This window comes from Anopheles maculipalpis, chromosome 3RL (genome assembly GCF_943734695.1).
Source record: "Anopheles maculipalpis chromosome 3RL, idAnoMacuDA_375_x, whole genome shotgun sequence".
In the NCBI taxonomy this organism is placed as follows: domain Eukaryota; kingdom Metazoa; phylum Arthropoda; class Insecta; order Diptera; family Culicidae; genus Anopheles; species Anopheles maculipalpis.
Genome location: NC_064872.1, coordinates 92,288,339 through 92,316,232, shown reverse-complemented (window position 1 = coordinate 92,316,232; position 27,894 = coordinate 92,288,339). Strand labels below are relative to the sequence as shown.

At 43.0% G+C, this 27,894-nt stretch overlaps 2 protein-coding genes across 3 annotated transcripts in view; one reads left to right on the top strand and one right to left on the bottom strand.

Moving 5' to 3' along the window:
* LOC126561223 (serine-rich adhesin for platelets) overlaps window positions 1–6,967 on the top strand; it is a 28,433-nt gene extending 21,466 nt beyond the window's left edge. Inside the window, exons 6-8 of the mRNA XM_050217171.1 lie at window positions 39–3,718; window positions 3,789–4,012; window positions 4,092–6,967. Coding sequence (XP_050073128.1) covers window positions 39–3,718; window positions 3,789–4,012; window positions 4,092–6,967 — 6,780 coding nt within the window. The remainder of the gene's footprint in view (window positions 1–38; window positions 3,719–3,788; window positions 4,013–4,091) is intronic.
* Window positions 6,968–18,532: 11,565 nt separating this feature from the next.
* LOC126561673 (ATP-dependent 6-phosphofructokinase) lies at window positions 18,533–26,017 on the bottom strand. Of its 2 annotated transcripts, none has more exons than XM_050217964.1 (6): window positions 25,806–26,017; window positions 24,101–24,597; window positions 22,869–22,977; window positions 20,100–20,288; window positions 18,751–20,036; window positions 18,533–18,683 (listed from the first exon to the last, which is right to left on the bottom strand). In XM_050217964.1, exons 1-6 carry the CDS (start codon window positions 25,950–25,952, stop codon window positions 18,542–18,544), a joined length of 2,370 nt encoding a protein of 789 aa, XP_050073921.1. In that variant the 5' UTR covers window positions 25,953–26,017; the 3' UTR covers window positions 18,533–18,541. The 2 variants fall into 2 exon arrangements, with proteins under 2 accessions (XP_050073921.1, XP_050073920.1); XM_050217963.1 differs by lacking the exon at window positions 22,869–22,977 and adding an exon at window positions 21,916–22,024.
* Between the last annotated feature and the right edge of the window lie 1,877 nt (window positions 26,018–27,894).

Sequence of the window (27,894 nt, the reverse complement as noted above, 5' to 3'; positions counted from 1 at the left end):
ATGGCGCTGTGAAAAATAATAAATAACTTTAATTTTAGAACGGCCAAAATGTGGAAACTCTTGAGCAGCACATTTCTAAGCTGATTTCACAAAACGAAGCCATCGTTGAGGTGGTAGAGGCTCCGCTTCAGAAAAAATACCACAAAATAACCGGAATTAGCCGAGGCATTTCAGTAAGTGGTTTGAACACAGCGTCAACAATGAGCGCTTCAGTTTCAACGAACATCCACAGTGATGCTAGTGTTATGCAGCATGCTGCTACTAGTCAGGATGGTGTGCCTTCTCGTTTGGTAAATGTAGTACCCCAAAAACAACGTAATGAAGAGAGTCAGCATTTGCAGCAGCAGCATGCATTACAAGCTCAACAGCAACATCAATATATAAGTTACGTTCATAAGCAGCAAGCACAGCCAAATGTGATAAATTTAACCAGTAAACCAATAGTAACTCCTAAATCAATGATTGGATCACAACAATTACTTCCGACTCACGGCTCAGTGGCTGCATTAGGTGGAGTGACTCCTTTCATTGGAACTCATATACAGCAATCGCATCAGTTATCGAATGTCCTTCTAACTAGTAATAATGGTTCCTCGATGGGAGATGGAGCAATTCATTTTCAACCGCTCAACCTGACCAAAGTAAACACGGTTGAGCCTGGGCAGACAACTGCTAGAGCATCAATTCCAACATCTACATCCGTCATGACTACGCCATTGCTAGTAGCGGCCTCGGCACCAATTCCATCAGAAGCATCGTCCGGAGCGGTCCAACAGAATCTTTCTGTCCCTCCGTATCGAAAACGAACACGTGCCCCATCACCAGTAATTGCCACCAACAATTTTTCTGCAGCTGCAACTCATCTGACTTTAGTCACTGTTTGTACTACTACGACGACTTCCGTAGCTTCTGTATGTTCAGTTGCATCTCAGCCGCCGCTTGTTCCATTGCATATTCAAGTGCCGACAACACCGTCCACTCAGATTATTCCGACTGAACGACCACTCCGACCTACAGCTACACCGACTCCACCGTTAACGGTTGCTAATCATCCTCAAAACCCGGAACGTTCCATCATCAAAGATCTGTTGTTGAACTCACGTGGTTTCGGCGTTGTACAGAATCCAGATGGTGAGAACGGCGAAAACTTATACACTTGCAAAATGTGCAACGTTTCTTTTCGTGATGTGGATTCACTCAAATACCACATGATATGTTACTGTCAGGGAAGCAGCAGTTCATTGAACAGTCCGTCGGCTTCATCCAGCGCTCCAATTAGTCCAATTGGATCACCATCGGCTGCAGCTGCATCATATATTCGCTCGAGATCCGTATCCAGCCTTAAAAACCTGGCACGTTCTTCGTTGAATCCACCAGTTGGGCGCAATCCTTCCTCGCTATCTAAGCTTGCAAAATCTCAACTAACGCGACCGAAAGTTAAGCCGGATAATATTTCTCTTTCGACTACTACCGATTCAGTGTCATCATCTTCAGGACAAGCAGTCGTCAGCGCATTGGGATCAAAAAATGTTATTATTGATACGGTTCAAAATCCTTTACCATCGCCAGGGCCATTGCTTGGAAACACACGGCTAGTCGAGAGTGGAAAGTCACCCCGTAATATACACTCTTACGTCGATTCTAATGAAGGAACTTCCAAGAGGACACGCGTGGGCATGATTGAAACGTCTGGATCCGAAGCTATTTCCTCCGGTGGTTGCGGCCTTAATGCTAGCAGCAATCTCCAGTTGTTTGGTGGGGGAGCCGAGGTTATTGAACGTTCGCAGGAATGCGATTCAAAGATGTCCGACATACCCACAGATCCATTTAATGTGCATCGTTATAGCTCAGGTGGTACATCTATGCAGTACAATAGTGGTGTAGAGGTTGAGGACGACGATTCACATCAAAGAGAATCAAATTTTAGACATAACCAGCATTTCGGAGGAACTGTGATGGAAATAGCAAAGCCCAAGGAACACCCTTCAAAAACTCGTGCCCAATCAAACAAGGATGCAAACGTTTCAACGAATGCAGCAATGTCTCAATCAACACATTTCCATTTTCCTCCAATTAATTCAATAACAGCCTACAATCCTTTGACGTTGCCAGCTGTTCCAGCTCCTGGTCAAGCATCACATATAGTGCATGGTGGAAAGCTAATTCCTTTCGTTCAAGGCATTCCCGGCCCAAATACACTCACTTCGACCAGTCCAGAATTAATGATGGCAACGCGTTCCATCGAATCTAACACAAACACGCAATCACTGCTCGCAATAGTGGTGCCCGGATCTAGTGAGCCAAGCATCAACAACATTGCTATGATCCCCGAGTCCAGTTCGATTATCTACAAACCATACCGAACAGTTAGTTCTTCCTTGCTTGCCACAGTTGGATTGCGGGGCCCTTACGTTACATCCGCAAGCGAACAGCCATCATCAATGGTAGAACAGCCGAAAAAGACGATTCCTTCTAAAAATGGGCTCACACGATCGCAGATATGGTCACCTGCGAAACAACAATCGCTAGATTTCAACAATTCTTCGCCTCCGGCTCCGAAAAAGAGCTTCAATTTTACACGAATGGCGGATAATATTAGTCCGCGGAAAAAAGATGCCACGCTTGTCTCAAAAGCAGATGAAGTTCGACATTTCCACTTCGACACAGTGATTGCGAAGTCTGAGATTCTTATTAAACCACCTCCTCCACCTCCACCACCAGCTGCATCGACTTTCCAAGATACTAACACGTCTTATGATCAAGATAATTCAACAGGACCATCCCCTAAAACGAATCGATTTTTGCGACCAAATACGCTACCTCTAAAACCTGGAACGTTTACGCCCAAACGCCATCATGGTATTACTCCGACGCACAACACGATGCCTCTGATCTCTCCCGAAACTCCGCGTCCATCGAAGAGTTGTCGTGAGCTTTACTTTAATGGCCATGCATACACCAATATTGGATTGAAATCGAGTACGAAGCCTTTCTACTGCACTGTCAACAAAACGCAGCCATTCTATTTCCAGACGCAAAAACAACTATCTATGTACAGCAATTGGCAGGTACATCCGGAAAATAATCCGCATCCACTAGGGTTAAAGCAAGTTACTGTGTTGTCACTGTACGATTCTAATCAGCATCGCGATAGACGGTATGCTATTGCTGGATCTAAGACAGTACCCCTCACAGTTGTGAATAGCAAGAACGCTGGAAGTAGTAAAAAAGGCGGCGAGTTCTCATGTTCTTCTTCCGCTTCGGCTTCTTGTGAGATCAAAGTTCGTATAAGTCCGGTTGAAATGAAATCAAATGTACCGGGTCCACCGGCCTATGTGCTCTCAACATTACCATCGCATCAGGCATCCAATTCTACACAACCAGCGTCTGCATCTTGTATTAGCTCGTTCGATAATCACTGCCGCTCACAATCACCGTACAACGATAAATCGAAGCAATCTGAAGTTCCTACCGGTGGTGATAGTGCTGGCATCGGTGGGTCACAGTCCTGGCATGCATCACGAAGTGCCTCGATAGAAAGAGCACTCTCCGGAGGTTTCGAGAGCACCGAGGAGTATACATACGTACGAGGACGAGGCCGCGGAAAGTACGTATGCAATGAATGTGGCATACGCTGTAAGAAACCTTCGATGCTGAAGAAGCATATCCGAACCCATACTGATGTTCGGCCGTATTCATGCCAATACTGCTGCTTCCAGTAAGTAAATACTGTTACAACCGCAACAATATTTCTTTTCCTACTTTCATTTTTCTTTTGTTATTTGCAGCTTTAAAACGAAAGGAAATCTGACAAAGCACATGAAGTCAAAGAGTCATTTTAAAAAGTGTACGGAGTTAGGACTAAATCCGGTGCCCGTGCTTTTGGATGACGATGGAGCCGATATTGACATCGACGGCGACCAACAGTCGATTTCAAGCGAGCGAACGTCAACAATCCCGGGAGATTCGGATACAGCAAGCGAAACTGATGGCGATGACACCGATGATAGTGGTACAAATCTTTTGATTATTCTAACAAGATTCGCTTCTGTTGTGTGCTAATAAGTGTGTTGTGTTGTTCATTTTTACAGAAGAAGTAAAAAGTCGTTTACCAGAGCGCGAGGCAGCTGAGGGTTTGTTATCCCTTTCGATGACACGCCCAACGTCAGCCTGCAGTAGTACCGGGCAACAACATGCTGCCTCAGCAAGTGGCGGAGAACTAGAAGCTGCCGCTGTTTATATTACTCAGCATATAAACTCTTATCTGACACCAGATCAACAGCAAAGACACGGTTACTCCAACAGCTCTCGAAAATCCCGACCATCGCAATCACCATCTAATGGATTATACACAGCTAAAATAGAACAACCAAGGCGCATAATAACGTACGGTGGTGGACCAAAGTTGGAGTTCAACCTGCTGAAACACGAACAGTACTATTCTGATCCAAATGTGGGCAAGCGAAGACGAGACGGTGATCGGAGCTTCCCTTCTGCTAGTGATGAAGCGGCAGCCCAAGCAGGAGATGCAGATGATGAGGATGACACCGCCAGACCCATTGACCTAACAAAGAAAACTCGTCTACTTCCGGTAACGCCAATAGTTTCCGTTCAGCATCAATATGATCGTACTCCACAGCTGCCCCTGGCCATGGTGACACCATTGCAATCGAACTCAAGTCCCATTAGTTTATATCTTCCAACTGTGCATGATCGCTGCAATCGAGAACAAATGTTACAGCAACATGCAGTGATATATGAAGGCCGCCACCATCCACAACAGCTACAGCAACAATTGATTGTTCGTGCGTCGGATGTGCTGGCCCCGATAAGCGGAACGGCCAACTTGTTAACAACGCTTGTATCAAACACCGACAAAATTCCGCTTGTGATGAGACCGTTCGAACCGACCGGCGGCACTACACCCGGCGGTGCTGGTGTTGATGAAAATGCCTACTTCCATGAATACTTGAAGGAGCGTGCCCTACAGGACACACGAATCAAACAAAGTCAGATGAAACCCAATAGTTCCAATAGCATCGTGATGAAAGACAGCAGGGTCCAAGATCCGCTTGCTACTCCCGTTCGCGAAATAGTGTCGAATTATCAGAAAGAAGTGAACAGTGTTGCGCAACACACGCCAATCCCCATTATTACAGCGAAAGTAACTTCACCACCACCACAATCCACCTTAACTACAACTATACCACCTCCAGTAATGTCCAAAAAAATATCTAGTCCTGCCTCATCGACGGAGGCGTCAGCGGCAACTGCTACTGCTGCGGAGCGTGTATATCGGATCTTCAGCGGAAAGAACGAACGACATCGCTGTTCACCACTGGCAAACGAAACTATTACACATGAACCACCGAATCCTTCCGTGGTGATAGAATTAGAAAAAGAAAAAACATCTGGAGGAATTACACCGTCTACTGCTCACTGTACAAGCAGTGCTGCCCTAATAATGGGCAACGAATGTCCGCTGGTGCCAGAAAACGCATCTCCAATGGATACTTTGGCGGAAATCGCAGCAGGTTCTCTTAAACTCGACGTTTTCCGAGCGCAACCGGCAGCCGAAACAGAATCGACGTTAACTTCTCGTCCGCGCTGTAATAGTACTAATTCTGCCAATCTCAAAACAACTGTTCCGCCTGTGCCAGAAAGTGCCAAAACATTGGCCTCTGAGTACCTGAAACTGGCACAAGCGGTAACAAATGTCCGAAAACGTACTGAGAGTGAAAGTGCTTTGGGAACACTCGGCACTGTGCCATTGGCTGACCAGGAGATATCGGATGGAATAGTTACTCCACTTCCTATCGTCGTCGTTTCCTCTGCATCTCTGCAGCTACAGCATACATCTGCAGGAGGTAATCTACTTACACCGGTCACAACCACAGTTGCCGGACAAGTTATTTCTGCGGCACCGCAAGGAGGCGGTTCAGAAACTGGTGCTGCTGGTAATATCGTTGCACCTGCTCGTAAGGTGGTCGTAGTTGGTGAGGAGGGTTTTAAAACAACCGGTGTACGTGGTAACTCGGGAGAGTTTGTCGGAACACCATCCAGTACTTTCACACCGATTCCAATGCACCAAGAAGATGGAGGACGACCGGTATGTGAAATCTGCAACAAAAAATTCCACAAACTGTCCCAATTGAGTATACACATGAACATCCATTACATGGAGCGCAAATATCGCTGCGAACCATGTGGTACAAGTTTTCGATCTCAAGGGCTCTATTTAAAACACGAACGTTCGGCAACGCACCGCAACAAAGTTTCCATGACGACGGCGTTTGGCGTAGCGACGGACAGCAATCCCCGACCGTTTTATTGCCGTGACTGTGAAGTAGGATTCCGTATCCACGGGCATCTAGCCAAACATTTACGCTCCAAGATGCACGTGCTGAAACTGGAGTGCCTCGGGAAGCTACCATTTGGAACCTACACTGAGATTGAACGGTCCGGTACAAACCTCACCGAGATCGATACGTCGGACTGTGAAAATTCGCTGTCCAGTTTGAAGCGGCTTGCAACGCGCCTCAATGTCAAGGATCCGGCAAAGGTTCTTCCTGTCGGAGGGAATGGCTCTCTCAGTAACAGTAGTAGTAGTAGCAGCAGTAGCTCTACCAGTAGCAATAGCAGTGGTGCTGGCACAGCCGGCGGAACTAGCGGAAATGAAACGGATAGCTGCGAAGATAACGAGGAGGACTCCGCTCAACCATCTCTGTTGGCTAATGGAACTAATGCTGAAGCGGATCGAGATGACGATCCACCTAACATTAATAACAACGTGAAGCGAAAATCGGAAATTGCTAAGGATTCCGATTACACTCTCACCTCTACCGAACCAAAGCGTGCTCGATACACAGGGGATTTGGAAGGGGATTCAATTCCTTCGCATGAGTCACTACATGCATCTTCCAACCGTTCTCTGTTGGTAGAGGGAGCGGTGAATAATAGCGGCTAGAGTATCATCCAGGAAGCCATGATGAATACCACCTATGGTGAAGAATGTGTGATGGTGGTGCATCGCCATGCAACTTTACTTCAGTATAGGCGTAGTGTTGTGCCAAATAAGCCATGAAGTGAATTTTAATTGCAAAGTAGAATTACTTAGTATTAGTTAGTGACGGACATCTTGATTTAATCAACTTTTTATCGACTAGTTTTTATGATGGAACAGAAAAAAGAGAGAAAATAAAGGAACAGCAAAGCAAAACCGGCTCAAAGCGGCCGAAGTGTGATAAAAGATATACCGTTAGCACGTAGCAGCTGTCATTCAAAGATAAATGACGAAATCCTAACCATACGCAAAATAGTGCAGTGAATATAGAAACAATCCGTTGGATCCAGAAACTGTTCAGAGATAGATAAATTCGAAATGGTGTATAAGGACTCGAGAACAAAGTGAAGCATATCGTTTATTAGGCGGTAGAATATCATCGAGAGCAAATCTTCGAAAGCAAGGAGGAACAGTAAAAGCGTTTGTTTTTAACTTACGTACGAGCTATTAGTATTCACTAATGTCAGGATCTTTACATACTTGGAAGAGCTAGAAATAACTACAGAATTTGAAGACAAACGTATATTTTCATAAACAAATTGAAGAATGTAGTAGAATAGCATAAGGATTCTTGATGAATCTTCATAATGCAAGCTAAAGCTATAATAACTTGTAACATCGTGTATGCATTAAATGTATACATAACTTATACAAATCTATTTTAACACGAAAAGCTCTGTCCTCCGTTCAGCTTACTCACTCTGTGCTGTAAATGGAATTTAATTTTGTGACGCATATGGAGGCCAAACTTGACACAGTTTTGTAGTTATTTACATCTTTTTCCTAACTAGAGCACCGAGTGGACATGTCTAGTATTGCATATCATAAAATTGAACGACCAAAACAATGAAATGACCGCTGAAGGATAGGATATATTTTTGATCAGTTTTCCGTTTGGTGAGATGTATGAATAGAAGTTTCTTCTGTCGTTTTATCGTCTTCCGCGCACGTTGCGCAGTTATGATCAATATACGTTCTCGTTGGTTAAGAGACAAAAGCGATTTGCAAATATATAATTAATTCCTTTTGGTCAGTAGGGTCTCAAGTATCAATGCTTATGTTGAATTAAATTAGCCTGCTGCTAGCTGCTTCATTTCCCGATTGTTCAGAGTGGTTAGCTAAATTATAAACATTATTTACCGCACACTGGTGCCGCATATACAAGCCATAATATAGAGTGGAGCGTTATATTAAATAATTTAATTGCACACAATTTACATCTTGCTTTGCTAAATGCGGGAAAATTAAAGGTTAAACGAACGTGTCAAATCGAAAATGAATGAAACAAAATGATATATAGGCTAAGGAACGGTAAACGTTTGGAAAGACTATTCTAATAGATTTTTACAAAAAAAAAAGATTACCCATTCGCAGAGCATGCTAATATGCAGTCATATATGTCTAGTTATGGGTAAAACGAATCAGCAAATGATGGTGTGGTGCAAAGAGATTTGAATATTTCAGCAATTCTGTCAAACGAAAAAGCGAAGCGAAAAAGAAACAATTAACCTACTAATTGCTTCCAAAACTTGCATCGATTGTTTAGGATCTTCCCATAAAAAGTTCGTACAGCATATAATCATTGCGGTTCTGAACTCTGAACTCAGTGTTGAATCGTACCATTATAATACATAAACATAACCAGTAACAAATAAACCACCTGACATATTAGTAATAGCAGATGAGAAAATAATTGAAAAATATGTTCAATTTTACCCGTAGATGGCAAAAAGAAACCATTCTCACCAAACATATACAGGTATATAGGTGTATACACCTTATATACACAGACGCATATTTAAGAGTAACATGCACGTGCATACCATGGATACAAGTAAACACTGATGGTGCAAACACTTATCAGTTTAGTTACAGTTATTATAAAACCCCTATCAGCTAAGCCATTTCTAATGTGTACGTGGATTTAAATGATATACACACAAAAAACTTGCTGTGGAAAATATGAAGAATGTATAAAAAAACATTGTTGTTTTCTTCCTTATTATCTATCACTGTAGTTAGCTAGAATGATTAAATCAATTTACTTGGTACAAAGATAAAGGGCAGTGTTGTGTTAACATTAGCGAAATTAAATAATGTAATTAATGCTCCTTCTACTTCGAATGCGCAAAAAACGTAAAGTGAGATTCAGTTGTGCTCGAACTCTACACGAGAGCATCCAAACCAGGAGGTAGCACTTGTCCAAATTTTTCGATCGAAGCCGCAAACATTTTTCAAATACCAATCAATTTTTGAATATAAGGTAACATGAGATCATCCAACCAGGAGGTAGTATTTTAACCTGTTCTATGTCAATTTTTTCAGAGATTGGGAAATTGATCAACTATGGCGATCAAACCGGATTATTAGAGTGAGATTAGCGTTACAGGCGGGTTCGAAGTTGCTGAGTGTTTTTCTGAGTGTAATTCTTCGCCAAGCTCGTCGTTCTCATCCACCCCACTATCGTCCAGTTCTGCTGCTACCGATCTGGTGCAGAAGAAAGAGGTAGATACCGATGGTACGAGATCGCTGTCGATCCACGTCTGGAGAACCGAACCGTGGCGAAGGTTCACCACAACAAACATCCTCATCACAATATCAACCTTTGCAGTAACAGCAGCATAACAAATCCGCTAAACAACAGTAACCAACAAACACCTCGAATCAATTGCACACCGAATCGAAATAACAGCTAATGTTCTTCGATGAAGACGCATAGGATTTTCTGTTCGACTCGCAACCGAAATGTTAGCTAATTTCCCCAACGAAGAAATGAATGCCAATGAAGAAAAAGTGCAAGAAACAAAACGTCTATCCAATCTCACATCAGACAATCAGCAAACTATCATCTAGTATTGCGGGTTGAAAATGTTCGACTATAGGCCAGCACCAATCCGCTCGAGGTAACCAAGAGCCGGATCTGCATGCACCGCTCAAACGTATCCCGTTCTGAAACTTGGTTTCGCGGCGACAGCCCAGAACCATCAGGGACCGCACCGAGAGTTGAACATGCGTGCGTTCCAACTGCGTCAGTCCGAACGGGTTGTTACGGTACTGGTACGTACTGCATCTATGTGATACTCCCAGGGATAAGATCGAAGCAGCACGATATTGTTGTCAATTTCATGCCCTAGACAGCCATGTAATGGACTGACGGAAGGAATCCCTCCTCCGGTTTGTGGTGGGTGGAAAAACACCGCAACAACCTTCACAGTAACCTTTCGGTGCGATTAATGCTGCTACGGTGGCTGTTTATCAATCGATGCAGAAACACGGCCCCACGCCATCATCACTATATCAATCTATTTCAAGGATGTCTGGTGTGCAATCTCAAGAACCACCAACCAATCCCAGGACAGGCAACCATCGTTGCAGCCGACATGTAACATCAAACAGCAACTACCGGGAGTGCCTCCTGTGCAGGTGGGCGGTCCACAGGGAAGCGGTTCTTCACAGCTAGTACCCCATACCCTACCCTCTACCATCAATCATACCCGGCTATCAGCAACAGCAAATAGGGGAAGTAGCAACAGCCACACGGAGAAAATAGCGTCCCCACTGGGTTTGGAGCCGTTTTACCATTCAGTCTCCAGCATGCCGTTGGCAGGCAAAGCAAGTGTCAGAGCATGTAAAAAGTAGCGTTACACTCAGATCCGCCAATTGTTTCACCATCGCCCGGTATTATCTTTGACGAGAAACTGGTAGTAGCAGTGCCACAACCACAGCCACCGACACCGGCAGCAGCTAGCCAAGATGCCATCGTTGTGCTGCCGTTTGTCACACCCAGCACAAATTAATTATGAGTAAAGGTGTGGTATCTAGCGGTGCATCAGCATCGCTACGATCCGGTCGATCGCGATCGCTATGATACGTGCCGGTTAGCACAACTGAGCAAACCTAATGGTGGCAAAAATGTCCACGACAGTTACATCAACGCCTGGTGGATTCCACCTGGTGTCAAAAGCGGAAGTATTGGAAGTTTCACAGCTTCCTATACGCGGTGGAAAATCAACAACAGCAAACAGATTCCGGATCATGTTCTCGTAAAGCTAATGTTGTCGGACCTCTTAGCGTAACTCGCACTTCGTATGACGATGGGTAACAAAAACAATTTAGTTTCCGAAGGTGAAGAATCAGCTGCTAGTACGTAGGCTAGGCAAGCAAGGACATGTACACCACCATCTTCATCGGAATAACGCCAGTCACAACCGCACGAGCAACAACAACCTCAGCATTCGGCAGAAAAACGCTGCAACGCTGAGTAACGATGCAAACCGCAACAGGCTCTTTCGGCGAAACAACAACAGCAGAAGCAACCGAAACAACTTCATCCCAACAAGTAGGAACAAAGGCAGTACACAATCAGCAACAACAACATTTCGTAGTTCCGTTAGCAACTGCTAATAGCTATGGGTTAAACGCTGGCTAGATGCAGCAGTATTTGCAAAAACGTCAGCATCGGGTAAAAAAGGCCTGTGCCACCATTGGCACGGGTGCGATCCAAATTTCAATGCTGTCCATCCTTCACCATCCTTCACAGCAGCATCCATCACCTCCTCCGCCACCACCGCAACATCATCATCTGTCCCATTTGCATCATATGCACTAACATCAGCTACAGCAACAGCATCAGCACCAATTTATCAGTCGTTGGCAAGTAAAATTTTTGGCCCGCCCGTTGAAAACAATCCATTCTTTCAGCCTAGCCGTATCGGAAGGAAAATGTTTTTAAAATTCTAAACAAATAGGAGAAATCGCATCAACATCAGTGTGGAAATCGACATCGACGTTATATCTTCGTCGACGGCTTCGAAACGTCATGTTGATTGCGTCATCTGCGAAAGTGTACGTGCACCGTCCACGTCAAATAATGAAAAACGAAGATGGCGTCATTCGGAGCCATGCCGCGGAGCAAGCAGAAGGACGCCACTAACTCCTGTGTAAAAAATCGCGAAAATATCGATGGAAAGTACAGTTTTCTGGTGCGCTCAGTTTTGTGGAAGGTAAACATTGCCGAGGAATATGTATTTCTTAGTAATTTAGCTTATCCTTTCTAATTTCATACCGTTTTTTGTTGTAGCGCCTGTGTTTGCCAAAACCGGAGCTTTTTTGGGCTTTTTTTTCTACCAGTACTTTCTGTCCAAACAACCAATCAATCAACCTGCTTAGCATGACTGCTCCAAGTAAAAAATCCGAACATCCAAACTATTTTGTCCAAAGAATTGTGACGTTACCGGATCCGCTACGACGGCCACTGAAACATGTGTGTAGAAATCCCCCTCTTGCTAGTATTTCCATGATTGCAAGCATTAACCAGCATCAAGAAAGTGATCTGGACCTGGGAGCTGAACGCCTGGTATCCTCATAATCATAATGACACGCAACCAACGCACGTTAGTTATTTCCCCTCTCACTTTGATCGGACGTGTGTGTGTGATATCAACATTATCTCTTGAAAAACGAAGATGGCGCCATTCCAAGCCATGCCGCGTTGCAAGCAAAAGGTACGCCGCTAGCTCCTGTGAAAAATCGTGAAAATTTCGATGGAAAGTGCAGTTGTCTGGTGTGGACTGTTTTGTGGAAGGTAAACATAGCTGAGGAATATGTTATTCTTCGGTTTTTAGCCTCTCGATTCTAGTTTCATGCCGTTGTTCAGTGGTTCGAGAGTATGAGTGTGCTTGCTGCAACCGCAATTCGTGGTAGTAATGTATCCGGTCACGGTAGACGCAGAAACATTTACAGTGGAAAAAAAACCCTTTGCCAGGTGTATAAATGAAAGCGGCTGCGGTCCGATAAATCGAACGATTTTTTAGCTTGGTACGCAACCAGAAGCAGTGGGGCAGGTACTCCAACTGTTGAACGTGCGCATAACGCGATACCGAAACATAAATATTTTATACATATCACACGCTGGGAATATCACTTACCTCTTAATCTGTGAATCCTGTTATAAATGACACCCACACCGTCGAATACTCCCAAGTGATCTCCTGTGATCGGTTGATACAAGGCTATTGTTGCATCCTGGTTTAGACGCGCTCGTGATACTTTAATTTAAAAAATAGACTGGTTTTATGGTAGGTGTGTTAAAAAAAACAATTAAATCCGTCAGTATAAATAAATATTTTTATTCGCTTTTAAAAATAATCGTATCAAAAGCAGCAACTTTAATAAAGCAAGCGAAGTAAAAATAGATTTATTGAAAGAAATTTTTATCCAAATAATCATTTGCCTATTTCAGCACCCCTGCAATGAATATCACACGCACTCTAATGTAAATGATCGATATCCCTTATTTTTCCAACAACCAATCAAATCGCTCCATTAGATCGACATGATAGGTCGACTTCCCCTCTCTGAAAATAGTAGTTGGGAAAGGCGAAAAATTCGTCAAATACTACCTCCTAAAATTCCTGCTCCCCTGTTACATAGGCTGGTAAATTTAGCTTATTTTTGGGAGAAAATTAACCGAAGTACCAAACGAAAATCCGGCAAATGCTACCTCTTAAAGTTCCTGTTCTCCTGTTACATCAACTGGTGAAATTGGGCCCGACAAAATCGCAAATTGTTTCCCAAAAATCGTCAAAAATTACCAATCCATGTACGAGGAGAGCAGGAACTTTCAGAGGTAGCATTTGCCGGATTTTCGTTTGGTTAATTTTCTCCCAAAATTAGCTAAATTTACCAGCCTATGTAACAGGGGAGCAGGAATTTTAGGAGGTAGTATTTGACGAATTTTTCGCCTTTCCCAACTACTATTTTCAGAGAAGGGAAGTCGACCTATCATGTCGATCTAATGGAGCGATTTGATTGGTTGTTGGAAAAATAAGGGATATCGATCATTTACATTAGAGTGCGTGTGATATTCATTGCAGGGGTGCTGAAATAGGCAAATGATTATTTGGATAAAAATTTCTTTCAATAAATCTATTTTTACTTCGCTTGCTTTATTAAAGTTGCTGCTTTTGATACGATTATTTTTAAAAGCGAATAAAAATATTTATTTATACTGACGGATTTAATTGTTTTTTTTAACACACCTACCATAAAACCAGTCTATTTTTTAAATTAAAGTATCACGAGCGCGTCTAAACCAGGATGCAACAATAGCCTTGTATCAACCGATCACAGGAGATCACTTGGGAGTATTCGACGGTGTGGGTGTCATTTATAACAGGATTCACAGATTAAGAGGTAAGTGATATTCCCGGCGTGTGATATGTATAAAATATTTATGTTTCGGTATCGCGTTATGCGCACGTTCAACAGTTGGAGTACCTGCCCCACTGCTTCTGGTTGCGTACCAAGCTAAAAAATCGTTCGATTTATCGGACCGCAGCCGCTTTCATTTATACACCTGGCAAAGGGTTTTTTTTTTTCCACTGTAAATGTTTCTTCGTCTACCGTGACCGGATACATTACTACCACGAATTGCGGTTGCAGCAAGCACACTCATACTCTCGAACCACTGAACAACGGCATGAAACTAGAATCGAGAGGCTAAAAACCGAAGAATAACATATTCCTCAGCTATGTTTACCTTCCACAAAACAGTCCACACCAGACAACTGCACTTTCCATCGAAATTTTCACGATTTTTCACAGGAGCTAGCGGCGTACCTTTTGCTTGCAACGCGGCATGGCTTGGAATGGCGCCATCTTCGTTTTTCAAGAGATAATGTTGATATCACACACACACGTCCGATCAAAGTGAGAGGGGAAATAACTAACGTGCGTTGGTTGCGTGTCATTATGATTATGAGGATACCAGGCGTTCAGCTCCCAGGTCCAGATCACTTTCTTGATGCTGGTTAATGCTTGCAATCATGGAAATACTAGCAAGAGGGGGATTTCTACACACATGTTTCAGTGGCCGTCGTAGCGGATCCGGTAACGTCACAATTCTTTGGACAAAATAGTTTGGATGTTCGGATTTTTTACTTGGAGCAGTCATGCTAAGCAGGTTGATTGATTGGTTGTTTGGACAGAAAGTACTGGTAGAAAAAAAAGCCCAAAAAAGCTCCGGTTTTGGCAAACACAGGCGCTACAACAAAAAACGGTATGAAATTAGAAAGGATAAGCTAAATTACTAAGAAATACATATTCCTCGGAAATGTTTACCTTCCACAAAACTGAGCGCACCAGAAAACTGTACTTTCCATCGATATTTTCGCGATTTTTTACACAGGAGTTAGTGGCGTCCTTCTGCTTGCTCCGCGGCATGGCTCCGAATGACGCCATCTTCGTTTTTCTTTATTTGACGTGGACGGTGCACGTACACTTTCGCAGATGACGCAATCAACATGACGTTTCGAAGCCGTCGACGAAGATATAACGTCGATGTCGATTTCCACACTGATGTTGATGCGATTTCTCCTATTTGTTTAGAATTTTAAAAACATTTTCCTTCCGATACGGCTAGGCTGAAAGAATGGATTGTTTTCAACGGGCGGGCCAAAAATTTTACTTGCCAACGACTGATAAATTGGTGCTGATGCTGTTGCTGTAGCTGATGTTAGTGCATATGATGCAAATGGGACAGATGATGATGTTGCGGTGGTGGCGGAGGAGGTGATGGATGCTGCTGTGAAGGATGGTGAAGGATGGACAGCATTGAAATTTGGATCGCACCCGTGCCAATGGTGGCACAGGCCTTTTTTACCCGATGCTGACGTTTTTGCAAATACTGCTGCATCTAGCCAGCGTTTAACCCATAGCTATTAGCAGTTGCTAACGGAACTACGAAATGTTGTTGTTGCTGATTGTGTACTGCCTTTGTTCCTACTTGTTGGGATGAAGTTGTTTCGGTTGCTTCTGCTGTTGTTGTTTCGCCGAAAGAGCCTGTTGCGGTTTGCATCGTTACTCAGCGTTGCAGCGTTTTTCTGCCGAATGCTGAGGTTGTTGTTGCTCGTGCGGTTGTGACTGGCGTTATTCCGATGAAGATGGTGGTGTACATGTCCTTGCTTGCCTAGCCTACGTACTAGCAGCTGATTCTTCACCTTCGGAAACTAAATTGTTTTTGTTACCCATCGTCATACGAAGTGCGAGTTACGCTAAGAGGTCCGACAACATTAGCTTTACGAGAACATGATCCGGAATCTGTTTGCTGTTGTTGATTTTCCACCGCGTATAGGAAGCTGTGAAACTTCCAATACTTCCGCTTTTGACACCAGGTGGAATCCACCAGGCGTTGATGTAACTGTCGTGGACATTTTTGCCACCATTAGGTTTGCTCAGTTGTGCTAACCGGCACGTATCATAGCGATCGCGATCGACCGGATCGTAGCGATGCTGATGCACCGCTAGATACCACACCTTTACTCATAATTAATTTGTGCTGGGTGTGACAAACGGCAGCACAACGATGGCATCTTGGCTAGCTGCTGCCGGTGTCGGTGGCTGTGGTTGTGGCACTGCTACTACCAGTTTCTCGTCAAAGATAATACCGGGCGATGGTGAAACAATTGGCGGATCTGAGTGTAACGCTACTTTTTACATGCTCTGACACTTGCTTTGCCTGCCAACGGCATGCTGGAGACTGAATGGTAAAACGGCTCCAAACCCAGTGGGGACGCTATTTTCTCCGTGTGGCTGTTGCTACTTCCCCTATTTGCTGTTGCTGATAGCCGGGTATGATTGATGGTAGAGGGTAGGGTATGGGGTACTAGCTGTGAAGAACCGCTTCCCTGTGGACCGCCCACCTGCACAGGAGGCACTCCCGGTAGTTGCTGTTTGATGTTACATGTCGGCTGCAACGATGGTTGCCTGTCCTGGGATTGGTTGGTGGTTCTTGAGATTGCACACCAGACATCCTTGAAATAGATTGATATAGTGATGATGGCGTGGGGCGGTGTTTCTGCATCGATTGATAAACAGCCACCGTAGCAGCATTAATCGCACCGAAAGGTTACTGTGAAGGTTGTTGCGGTGTTTTTCCACCCACCACAAACCGGAGGAGGGATTCCTTCCGTCAGTCCATTACATGGCTGTCTAGGGCATGAAATTGACAACAATATCGTGCTGCTTCGATCTTATCCCTGGGAGTATCACATAGATGCAGTACCTACCAGTAGCACGACACCTGGAACAACATTTCCAGATCAAGCATCCGATCACTCTATTCCTCGCACTGCAAAATCGCATGCTTCCTTGCAAGCTGGATCTTATTATTCGGGAAGAGCGCTCTCAACCCAAATTCTGTAATAGGAGCTAGCGTCGAACCTTCTGCTTGCTCCGCTGCTTGGCTTGGAATGACGCCATCTTCGTTTTTTCAAGAGATTGCGTTGATGGCACACACACACACGTTCGATCAAAGAGGGAAAATTAATCGACTGTGTCGATCAAACCAGTTAACATCGATATGTATCTTCTTATTCCAAATAAGGGATTTTTTTTATTTCTTTTTAATGTAACACCGAAACAACCCAAATTTGTTACTTTCAGTATTTTTAATTTATTTTTATTCCATCAAGCATTCATTAGGAGTGACATCATCATTTTTGTTGCATATTCTTAAAGTGTTTTGAATTAGTTATCCCTCGTATCTATTCGACCAACGATCATACTTCTACGCTTACTGACTCATTAGAATACGATTGAATAGTTCTTCAGACGTATGCAGAGCCTGGTACTCTATGCCAAATTTTAGCGTAGTTTGAATGCGTCGACGTCTAGAGTATTTCTTCATAAAAAAAATCATAAAATACAACAATCAGCATTACGCAGTATTGAAACCACGGCTTATCTCGCAACAATATATTATTTTATTGTATCCACTTATTATTTTATTGTATCCAATGATACGCAGCACAGTAGCATACGTTTTCAGTGCGTATTATTAGGGGACAGAGTGATGAGTTGAGGTCATTTTTGACTATTACTACTACATGTCCATTTCTAGAATCAATGCAGTAAGTGTAGCTATAACTATCTACTTATAACTCGTTACCAATTCATTGATGATTTTGAGAAAGACACTATAATTTGATATCCATATAATTAGTGTGGTTCACTGGAGTTGCTTACTGGCCATTGATGTGTGTTTTATATCTTTGTCGGATTTATAGAGAAGTGGTAGTATCATCTAGTATAATGCAATATTTAAAAAAAAACTGTTCTGCCATAATACTTTCACTAGCACATAAATGAAACCAACAACTGAAATATGGAGGCATTAAATGAAAGAATAACTCAATAAACGATAAATACTACTTCAAAAATCAATACGAAAAAGTTCGGCGTAACATAATCCCGACATAGATCAATTCGTTCATTTTCTACGAAACAGAAACGAAGCAAATTGATTTCTGCAACAAATTAAAGCTTTCAAAAGAACAAAGAAATAATGTTAGCTCTTTCATCGACATGCGACGCTACTGTCGTTCTCCATTTAAAAATCTTTCATATTTTCGAAAGGTAGTTTTGGAGGTAATGATGTCCATCTTCTTTGGGATTCTGTGAGCTTTCCACTTTCTTAGTTTAGGCGCAGGGTGAATCGGTCGACATTTCTTCTTCGACCGTGATGTACATGCCCTCCTCTTCGTAGGTGGAGTCGTGTTTGGCCAAGATTCTTAATAGCGGCCGCAGCTTCAGCCACCACTGGTGCTTTGGTATGCGCTGCCTGAAACGAGTAAATTACATAAACACATAAGGTCGCTCTGGAACGAATAATTTCGATCTGTACTTACAAAAAGTTGGTCTCCCCGATAAGCTCTTTAAGCGGGGTAAACTTGTACTGACGACGCACGAGGCCCAACAGACAGGCAGTCTCGGGGGCGGTAGCGTTAATCGATCCATCGGGCTGTGTGTTAGCCTTCAATTGTTCAACCAGCCACTCAACGCACTTGGCCGCCATCTTGGTGCCCATATTTCGATCGAAAGGAGTCGGCGATCCACCCTGCTGCATGTGGCCGAGTACGTTCATGCGCGTGGAGAACAAACCCTTGCCTTCTTCCGAGTACAGGCGATAGATGAACTCGGTGTTGTAATTTTCGGACGCTTTTTCGTTGCGCAGAATAAGACCGCGCTGGACACCATCGCTCATCTTCGACGCCATATGGTACACGTCCTGCTGCAGATCCTTGATCGTGAACTTCTCTTCGTAGATGTATGCTGCATCTGCTCCACCGGCAAGTCCCGCCAATGTGGCAAGATATCCACAGTACCCACCCATCGTCTCAATGACAAACACACGCCGCTTAGTACCTTGAGCGGACTGACGGATGCGATCGCAGATTTCCGTAATTTCGTTTAGACCGGTGTCGGCACCGAGCGAAAACTCTGTTCCGGGCATGTTGTTTGAGATGGTAGACGGGATGACAACGACCGGGATGCAAAACTCTTTGAACTTGCCTCGCTGATCCGTAATTTGACCAGCGGCGTGATACGCCTCGAAACCGCCCACGATCAACAGCGCCTGGATGCCAAACTCCTTGAGTCTTGCAGCAATCTCCTTAAATTGGCCCTCCGGGAGCGTGCGTTTCGTGCCGAGGAAAGCACCTCCCTGTCCAACCCATCCCGTGACATCAGACCATTCCATCTTCTTGATGTGCCCTGCCACCAGTCCCTCAATACCGTCGTGTATGCCCATCACCGTATCACCGCGGTAGATGCAGTTACGCACAAACGAGCGAACGGCTGCGTTCATTCCGCAGGCCGGTGCACCAATGTGCATTACCGCCATCGTATACCCACCAACGCCACGCCCTTGTTCGTCGAATGCACTCTTCGGTGGCTTCAAACGTGTCAGCATCTTGTACGTCTCGAGGTTGCGTGCAAACGAGCGTCCGCGCAGCTGTACCGCCAATTCCCAGTTCTTATCTTCCATTGCTTTCGCGACGGCCTTCGTCCGCTCGACGCATTCCATCAACGGAACACGCACGGCTTGATTGCCATCCAGTGATACAACGCATGGTTCCGTCTTGTCATCCGCTTCCATCAGTGCCAGCACCGCCTCAGCGCCCATACGGCAACCCTACAAAGTGATACGAAACAATTAGCTGTTTCGTAGATATAAAACTCACGCGGCGATGCTTACCAGCACACGATCGAATGCACTCGGATTGCCTCCACGCTGTACATGACCTAACACGGTAATGCGAGTGTCCTGCTGCAGTCGATCAACAACCACCTGCTTCACCTTCTCAGCTGTAATCGGATTGCCGTCTCGATCGATCGCACCTTCCGATACAATGATGATGTTTAAACGTTGCCCAGCGGAACGCTCCTGTTGTACATTATGGCGGATAGAATTACAATATCATTTTAAGTTCCAATACGAAACAAACCTCAAGCCGTAGGAGTATAATCAAGAAAACCAGATATGAAATGTCAGATGATGTGAATGGAGTAGGATTGATTTTGATGGAGTTAGACATGCTCAAATTAAGGCAAAAAATTCTAAAAAAAAACTTTTTCCCAAGAAAGACTATCAGGAATTAAATAAGATCTCTTGTTGACGTGCTTTTTTCTAAGCTCTAACACTGTAGGTTGCCAAATTTTGTGCTGATTGTAAATCGTGAATATAACTGATAATAATAATAATGAAGATTAAGCAAATCACAAGAAATAACACACCAACAAGCACTATCATACAAGCGTTTACATAAAATCAACATTTTTACTCTAGACGTATCTTATGTCTCGTACACAAAGTTATTTTTAATAGTGTAGGGCTCTATTGTATTTGATTCGATTCTTTAATGTACAACATAAAGAGATGATGCTACGTATCTTCATGCTCCCTGCGCGTATTTCGCTTCAAGTTTCTTTGAGTTTTTATAATGAAATATTAGTTATTGTTTGTTGTTATCACGGCGATTAGCCGTGATACTAAAATAATTTTTTAAAAATAGTTTGTTTGCTTTTACTGTCGAATACGATTTGAACTTTCAATGCATCTGATAACGATTCGATTCGGTTCGTTTTCCGATAGTTCTCGATCTTGTAGAGCAAAGTAACTGCTAAAATTAAAATTTACTTATTTACTTATTTACTATTCACTTATTCAATTACTAGCAAGCAGAAGCTGGAACAAAATGCATTAAAGCAACATAAAACTCCGGGAAAGCTTAACAAAACTAAAATGTAAACAAAATTAAAAAAACGATCATGCTGATAAATCTTGCTGGAATCAATAATAACGTGTGCGTGATAGTGTGTTTTCGTAGTTACAAAATAGTTTCATAAGAAACATAAAGCTTAAAAACGATGGCACTTATAAACTGACGAAAAAATGTTACATCATCTTCTTCTTTCTATGGTCTAGCCAGGGAAGAAATTTAAAGGATTAAGCTTAGTTGAAAAAAAAAGACAAAAAAGGGCAGCAAAAATTGAAGTAAGACAAACAGCAAAATAATTAATAACGATTGTATCATATTGCCTCATTTTATTCCTTTTCAGCTCGTTTGCTTGTGAGTGGAGAAGACGGCATTCACAAATCATTTTTTGTTTATCACTGAATGCAGCCCTGTTTCAATTTATTTCTTCTTCTTGGCTTAACGACCTTTAAGGTCACGCCGGCCATCAGATGGCTTTCTAGACTGGCCGATACCACGTAGTTGGATAGTCAAAGTCCAAGGGGGGCGGTCCGGATGGGATTTGAGCTGATGTTTGAACACCGGCGCCGCTGCAGCCTATACGGGGCGGCCCAGTGCCGTGGTGGTCAATTTATTTAAAGCCTTCAATTTGAACACAATAATGGAATAGGAACTATGGAGTTTGAACAGGAAGGAGTTCTTTGAATAGGAAGGAGCTTGGAAAATCACATTTTGTATTAGTCTGCACCGATAAGCCGATTTATTTAATTTTCCCAGGAAGAGTATTTTGTGCGATAATAATAATGTTTTGCGTACCTGCAGAATCTTCTTACACAATTTTTCTGGCCAATTATGGACTACTGGATCTTCCGGTATGAACACATAGTCCGCCTCGCTAGCTAAAGCAGCCATTATGGCCAGGTAACTACAATGCACACAATAATAATGATGGTGATCAAAATGAAATATTACAGTCCAGACATTAGCGAAAAATTTTAAAGACACTACGGAATGCATACGGAATAAAATTTAGTGAGATACTGAGATACTACGTTTGCAGTTTTATGGAAAGATTTTGTTTTATGACATACACTCAATTAATACATATTTTTCCGATGCAATATATCAGAACTGTTTGGGTCATGTCTACCACTCGTTGGCTTACTACAGCTACAAGCATTATCATAGAAAGTTTCAAAAACCCAGTCCAGATTTAAAAAACGATTTAAAAAAAATGGTTTCTAATATTTTGTTCTTATGTTTGATTGGTAGTATTTAAATTTGAGTTTTGAATTTTTATTTTGTTTTTCACAAGATGTCGAACTCTCTCTTTCTCCTAAAGTAAGCGTTCTGTTCTCGCGAAGAATGATCAATGGATGGTGGTGATACCTGATACCATCAGATGTTTCAACTGAGGCATATCTAGCATTCTTCACAGCATTTTGTGCGTCTAATCGTCTAACTTACACATATTTTGCGGCACTAAAATACGACATTGTTTGATGTTGTGACATGTGTGAAATATGTGTGATGGAAAATGCTCATGCACAGCCGAACAAATAGTTGAGCTCTGTAAGTTGCTTCAAAATAGTGTGCGATCACCAACAGATCGGTTGAAGCCGTGCAATGAATGAAATTCTTAACTAGCACAAGCGATCTTGAACAGCACACAACACTAAGAAGCGGGCCTTGAAGCAATAATTTTTATATCGAATTTTGAGCATGTATAAGAAATGTTATTTTCGCTCTATATGCCCCAGTTTGCTTGCCTGTGACAATTGCTTGCAGAGACGTTCCGGCCAATCGGGTTTTGGTGGATCTTCGGGAATAAAAATGTAGTCGGCCTCGACGCACAGACCGGCCACTACCGCTAGATAGCTGTGAAAAACATGAACAATGCATACGACATGGAGTGGAGGATATACGAAGACTGATGTTTGTCTTATCGATGATTGGTCATTATTGTTCTTTTCTTAATGTGTACGAGATTAGTTTTCATTTGTGCAGTAATGATCGTTTTGGAACATAGCTTACAGACCAATCACAAGTGTCTACATTGTATAAATAATACAGCTTAGCTGAATTTTTGATTGGTAAAATTTTTGGGTGGAAGACTTAATAACGCGAAAGGAAACCAGCAAGATAAAAAAAACTTTACAAGTTAGGATCAGGAGAGAGAGAGAGAGAGAGAGAGAGAGAGAGAGAGAGAGAGCGAGAGAGAGACAGAGAGAGAGAGAGAGAGAGAGAGAGAGAGAGAGAGAGAGAGAGAGAGAAAGGAATTTTCAATCTTATTCAATACGCTTCCGAATCGATTGGGAGAATGCTAAGTTCTGTAGTGCATGCACAAAACCGGTAGAATCTGGATTTGCACAAAGGACAAGAGAGAACACAATTTCAGGTTAGAAAACATTGTGACACTGGAATCGAGGGGTGCATTTAGTGACATGTGGTAATTAATTTAAACTTTAGCGTGCATAGCTCATTTTACGTCATTCCGTAATAGATGAAAGAATGAGTGGATCCCATTCTTGAGGCTCACTTTCTGATGAACTACCGAGTTCCATCTATCCTATTGTAGATTGCAGGAATTTAGCAATATGCATTGGTTCTTATCTCAGTGAAGCAAAATAAAGTGAGCTGTTTTATGCACGAATGAAGGGTATCCAGCAAAAAAACTCCACAAGAATTGGGGAAATGTATAAAAGATACGCTTGCCTGTTCGAGTTTGTCGCAGATTTTGGTCTCCCAGTCGCGTGGTGGTGGAGACTCAGGAATGAAGACGTAGTCGGCTTCTGATATTACCCCAGCAACGACCGCCAGGTAGCTTTTGGTTAAAAGGCATTTTTTGCATCGTTCAACAAGTATTTATGTGGTTTGTTGAGCAATCAGTGGGAGCGAGGGGGAAATTTGAAAAAATGATTACCGTAGCGCCGAAAGGGATTTCGCCGGAAGCATACATTCGATACCTTAAATTGTTAAAGCAATTTTTGTTCACACTTACCCACAATGGCGTCCCATAACTTCCATGATAAAGGTACGTTGATGGGAGTATGCTGTGCTGACGATTGCATCGATCGCTTCGATAATGCGATGCAACGCTGAATCGGTACCAATGGTCATGTCGGTGCCGCAGAAATCGTTGTCGATCGATCCGACCATACCAGCAATATGCAGACTCTTGTACTTGATGCGTTGGTCCTGGGTGATCCGATTGCTGGCCAGCAGTTCATCCAGCAGACTGCCCCATTCCTGGCGGAATAGATTGGCTCCGGTAAGTGACCCATCGCCACCGATTACAACCAGGTTGGTAATGCCGCGAGAAACGAGATTGTAGGCGGCCTGTAGACGACCAGCCCGTTCGCGAAAATCCTTGCAACGAGCCGAACCGATTACGGTTCCTCCGCGGTGGATAATGCTCGAAACAGACGACCAGTTTGCCTCAACGATATTATCTCCGCCATCTACCATGCCCTGGTAACCTTCGCGGATGAAGTACACCTGTTGAAGGAAGCGAAACAGACAAAAATCAGTGTTATATCTTGCAAAATTGTGACTTATGCTTTGGAAACAAAGTCTCTAAGCGCGTTGTATGTACTACTTCCTATTGAATACCATCATCTAAATCGGAATAGAAAAAACTGATGATGAATTATGTGAATCTCATTGATGTACATTAAAAAGATATTAATCTCATAAAACGTAAAAACAGACTTATTTCACGGCAAAAAATACGAACAACCTGATGTCTCCATTTGCTTACAAATCATTGTAAACCCTTTCAGATGTATACTTATAAATAACTCTCCTCATCGCAGAGCGAAGAAAAACCTAGCACAAGCAACACCCGCCTATTCTGCGCGCCTCCCCAATCGAATTGTTCCAAATTGAAAAATCTCCAAATTGAAATTTCGCCTGACGCGTGAGCTTCCTGCAGTTTGGCCAACAAATAACGCTTCTCACTGCCCTGCGCGTTGTACTGATGATGCCAAACATCGCTGAATGAAATTATAATGACCATCTCAAAGGCACTAAAATCTGTGGGATTATTCATCATGGGAGAATCATTCAATAGGTGTGAGAAGTGTTGAACAAGTTCGATGTGTGACACAGACATGTTCTGGAAAAAAAATCTCGCAAAGTATTTTTTCCGTTTGTGTTATTTAACACAAACCAACAGTAATAAACAAACGTGCATGAAAGTGAAAATTAAAATCATAAAATGTCATAAAACAATCTTGGGGAAGCCACCGGGGGTGTAAAAGTTGCGATTAAATAAAAGCGACAATCGTAACAACGAGAGTTCGAAACACTGATAACGTTGCAACCAGGCAACGAATGTTGTTGCCGGGGTTGTGGTGTGTCACGGTCATAGTTAAATGGTTAGTTATCTCTGATTCATGTTCGGATGAGGCCTAGGATATTTTAGGATGGTTTTTTTGGCGTATCTTTGTCAGCAGCACACATTCCTATGTGACGGAGGCATTGGTGTTATACAGTTCAATGAGAACCACTGAACTTTCAAACTTGACCACACAAACCTAGTCTACTGTTCAGGGCGTGATGATGAATGTATTTTAGCAACCCCAACAACGTCAAGCATAGTAGGATATATTTAGTTGCTCACGGAAAACGACCGGTCGGAATCGTATGCCGTGATGAAAAGTGTAAGTATTTCTCAATGATTCGTGTCAAATTCTTGCCCTTACCTTGCATCCAACATAGATTCCCATGCGAACCACGGCGCGGACGGCTGCATTCATACCCTGGGAATCGCCACCGCTGGTGAAGACAGCGATACCCTTGCCCTTGTGAGCTCCAAATTGAATGAAACGTTGTACCGGTGCGCTCGACATCCTTCCTCACTGACGAAGATTTCTTGTTGATGCAATAAGTATCGCTCGTACAGTCACAGTAACGCTCCTTTTCTATTGCTGCACCGAGTACCAGCTGACCCCGGGGGCGAAGAAGAAGAAAAAGAGAATTCTTTCCATTTTAGTAATCACACCAGCGCACACTTATACACAATGTATTCCATTCCACGGTAAAGGTAGGCTAAAAACCAAGCAAAGATTGCACAACTAACTAAACAGTGAAAACGTTTTTAAATTTTAGTTTTGATTGATTTGATTTTCACTACTACTATTGTACACTTTGGCCGGATGCATCGGCTCGGTAACGAATGGAGAAGCGCGGAGAAAAGGATCACCAACACAAGGATCTTGGATTTTTCACGAAGTTATATCACGCTTCACCATCCATGTTGTACCTGAACTCGTAATATTTTCCTTCACTCCAGAATATGGTTTATACATTAAATATCTGCCAACTCTCCAACCGACGTCGGCAGTGTTTAACACTTGAAAAGCAACACAAAAAAACTCATCATCCAAAAGGACACGCTGAGTTCATCTTACCGCAGCACGGCAGAAGTGTCTTTTTCCACTGCTCAACACTCACCGTAAATTCGCGAAATTTGCCACACACTCGGTCTAATAGGTGAACCCTGAATTGTGGGTTCCTTGCCGCGAATGGTCTGTTCGTTTTAAACGATCTATTGTGAGAAAAACGCGACTGAAAGAAGTGAACACAAACGGCGGTTCCTTTTCTTAATCGTCGAGCTGCCCTAAAGGTGATCCGTGACATTTCAAGGTGACTTTATGAACAAATTCAATGTTTATGAAACGAACATGAGGCAGGTTGGACCATAGCTCTGTCTCTCACTACTACGTAGAAACGCTTTTTGACGTTTTGCTAGACTCCTATGATGCGAGCGGTTGAGCAGCATTTTTTTCTTACAACCTATCACGAAAGCATATACAAAAAAAAAAGTACACCAATATAAAGGCCCTGTTTTACTTCAAATATTATGCTGCCCAGCATTTAACATCAGATTGCTTTCGCCTGAATTGTGAAAGAATATTTCAGTGATGGGTTTCTGTTGCGAAATGTCTACGTATTACGCATGGGCTTTCCTTTCCGTTAACACGACGTCAACAGTAATTGAAAGCTATTGCTATCCTTCAAAGGCCAGCAACAGAGAGAAAGAAATGTATTTTTTTATTCATAAAGGACGGCCAAGCCGTATTGCTAAGAAAAAAAAATGTATTTTGTAAACAAAACTTCGCTTATTTTTTATCCAAACGTGTAAACGTTTCATAAACTAAATGGTTGCTTGAAAAGTTGCACCTTTTTTGTATTTCAACATATTTTAAAATCTTTCTTAACAAACAGCAATTTGCAGTATCATTCCAACAGTTAGTTTCAAATGTGAAATCTTTGAATGTTCCCTTCCTTCCTCCTCAAATTTTGATTGCAATGTCACAAATGAGATTTCACTACGAGCAACACACGAAATTACAAACAACAGTTACAGTGGCGTTCCGATTGTAGGGATGACAGCGGCGCCGATCTTTCTACTGCAGGACTGGGGTTCAAATCCCATCCGGACCGTAAGCCCAGTAAACCGTTCGATGGCCGGTGTGAGCTATACAAGGTCGTTAGGCCAAGAAGAAGGAGAATTATGAACAGAATTACGTCATATTTTCATTCACGGATGAATAGGCAAAGAATCTTCTTCTATTTGGCTTAACGACCTCTAAGGTCATGCCGGCCATCGAAATGGCTTACTAGACTGTCGATACCACGTAGTTGGATAGTCAGTCCTCGTTACGGTGGGACGGTCCGGATGGGATTTTGAACCCCAGTCAAGCCGTTTGAAGACCGGCGCAGCTGTCGCCTACACCACCGCCCCAGTCAAAGAATGGTGAACATTATTGAATGATTCATTTTCTTTAT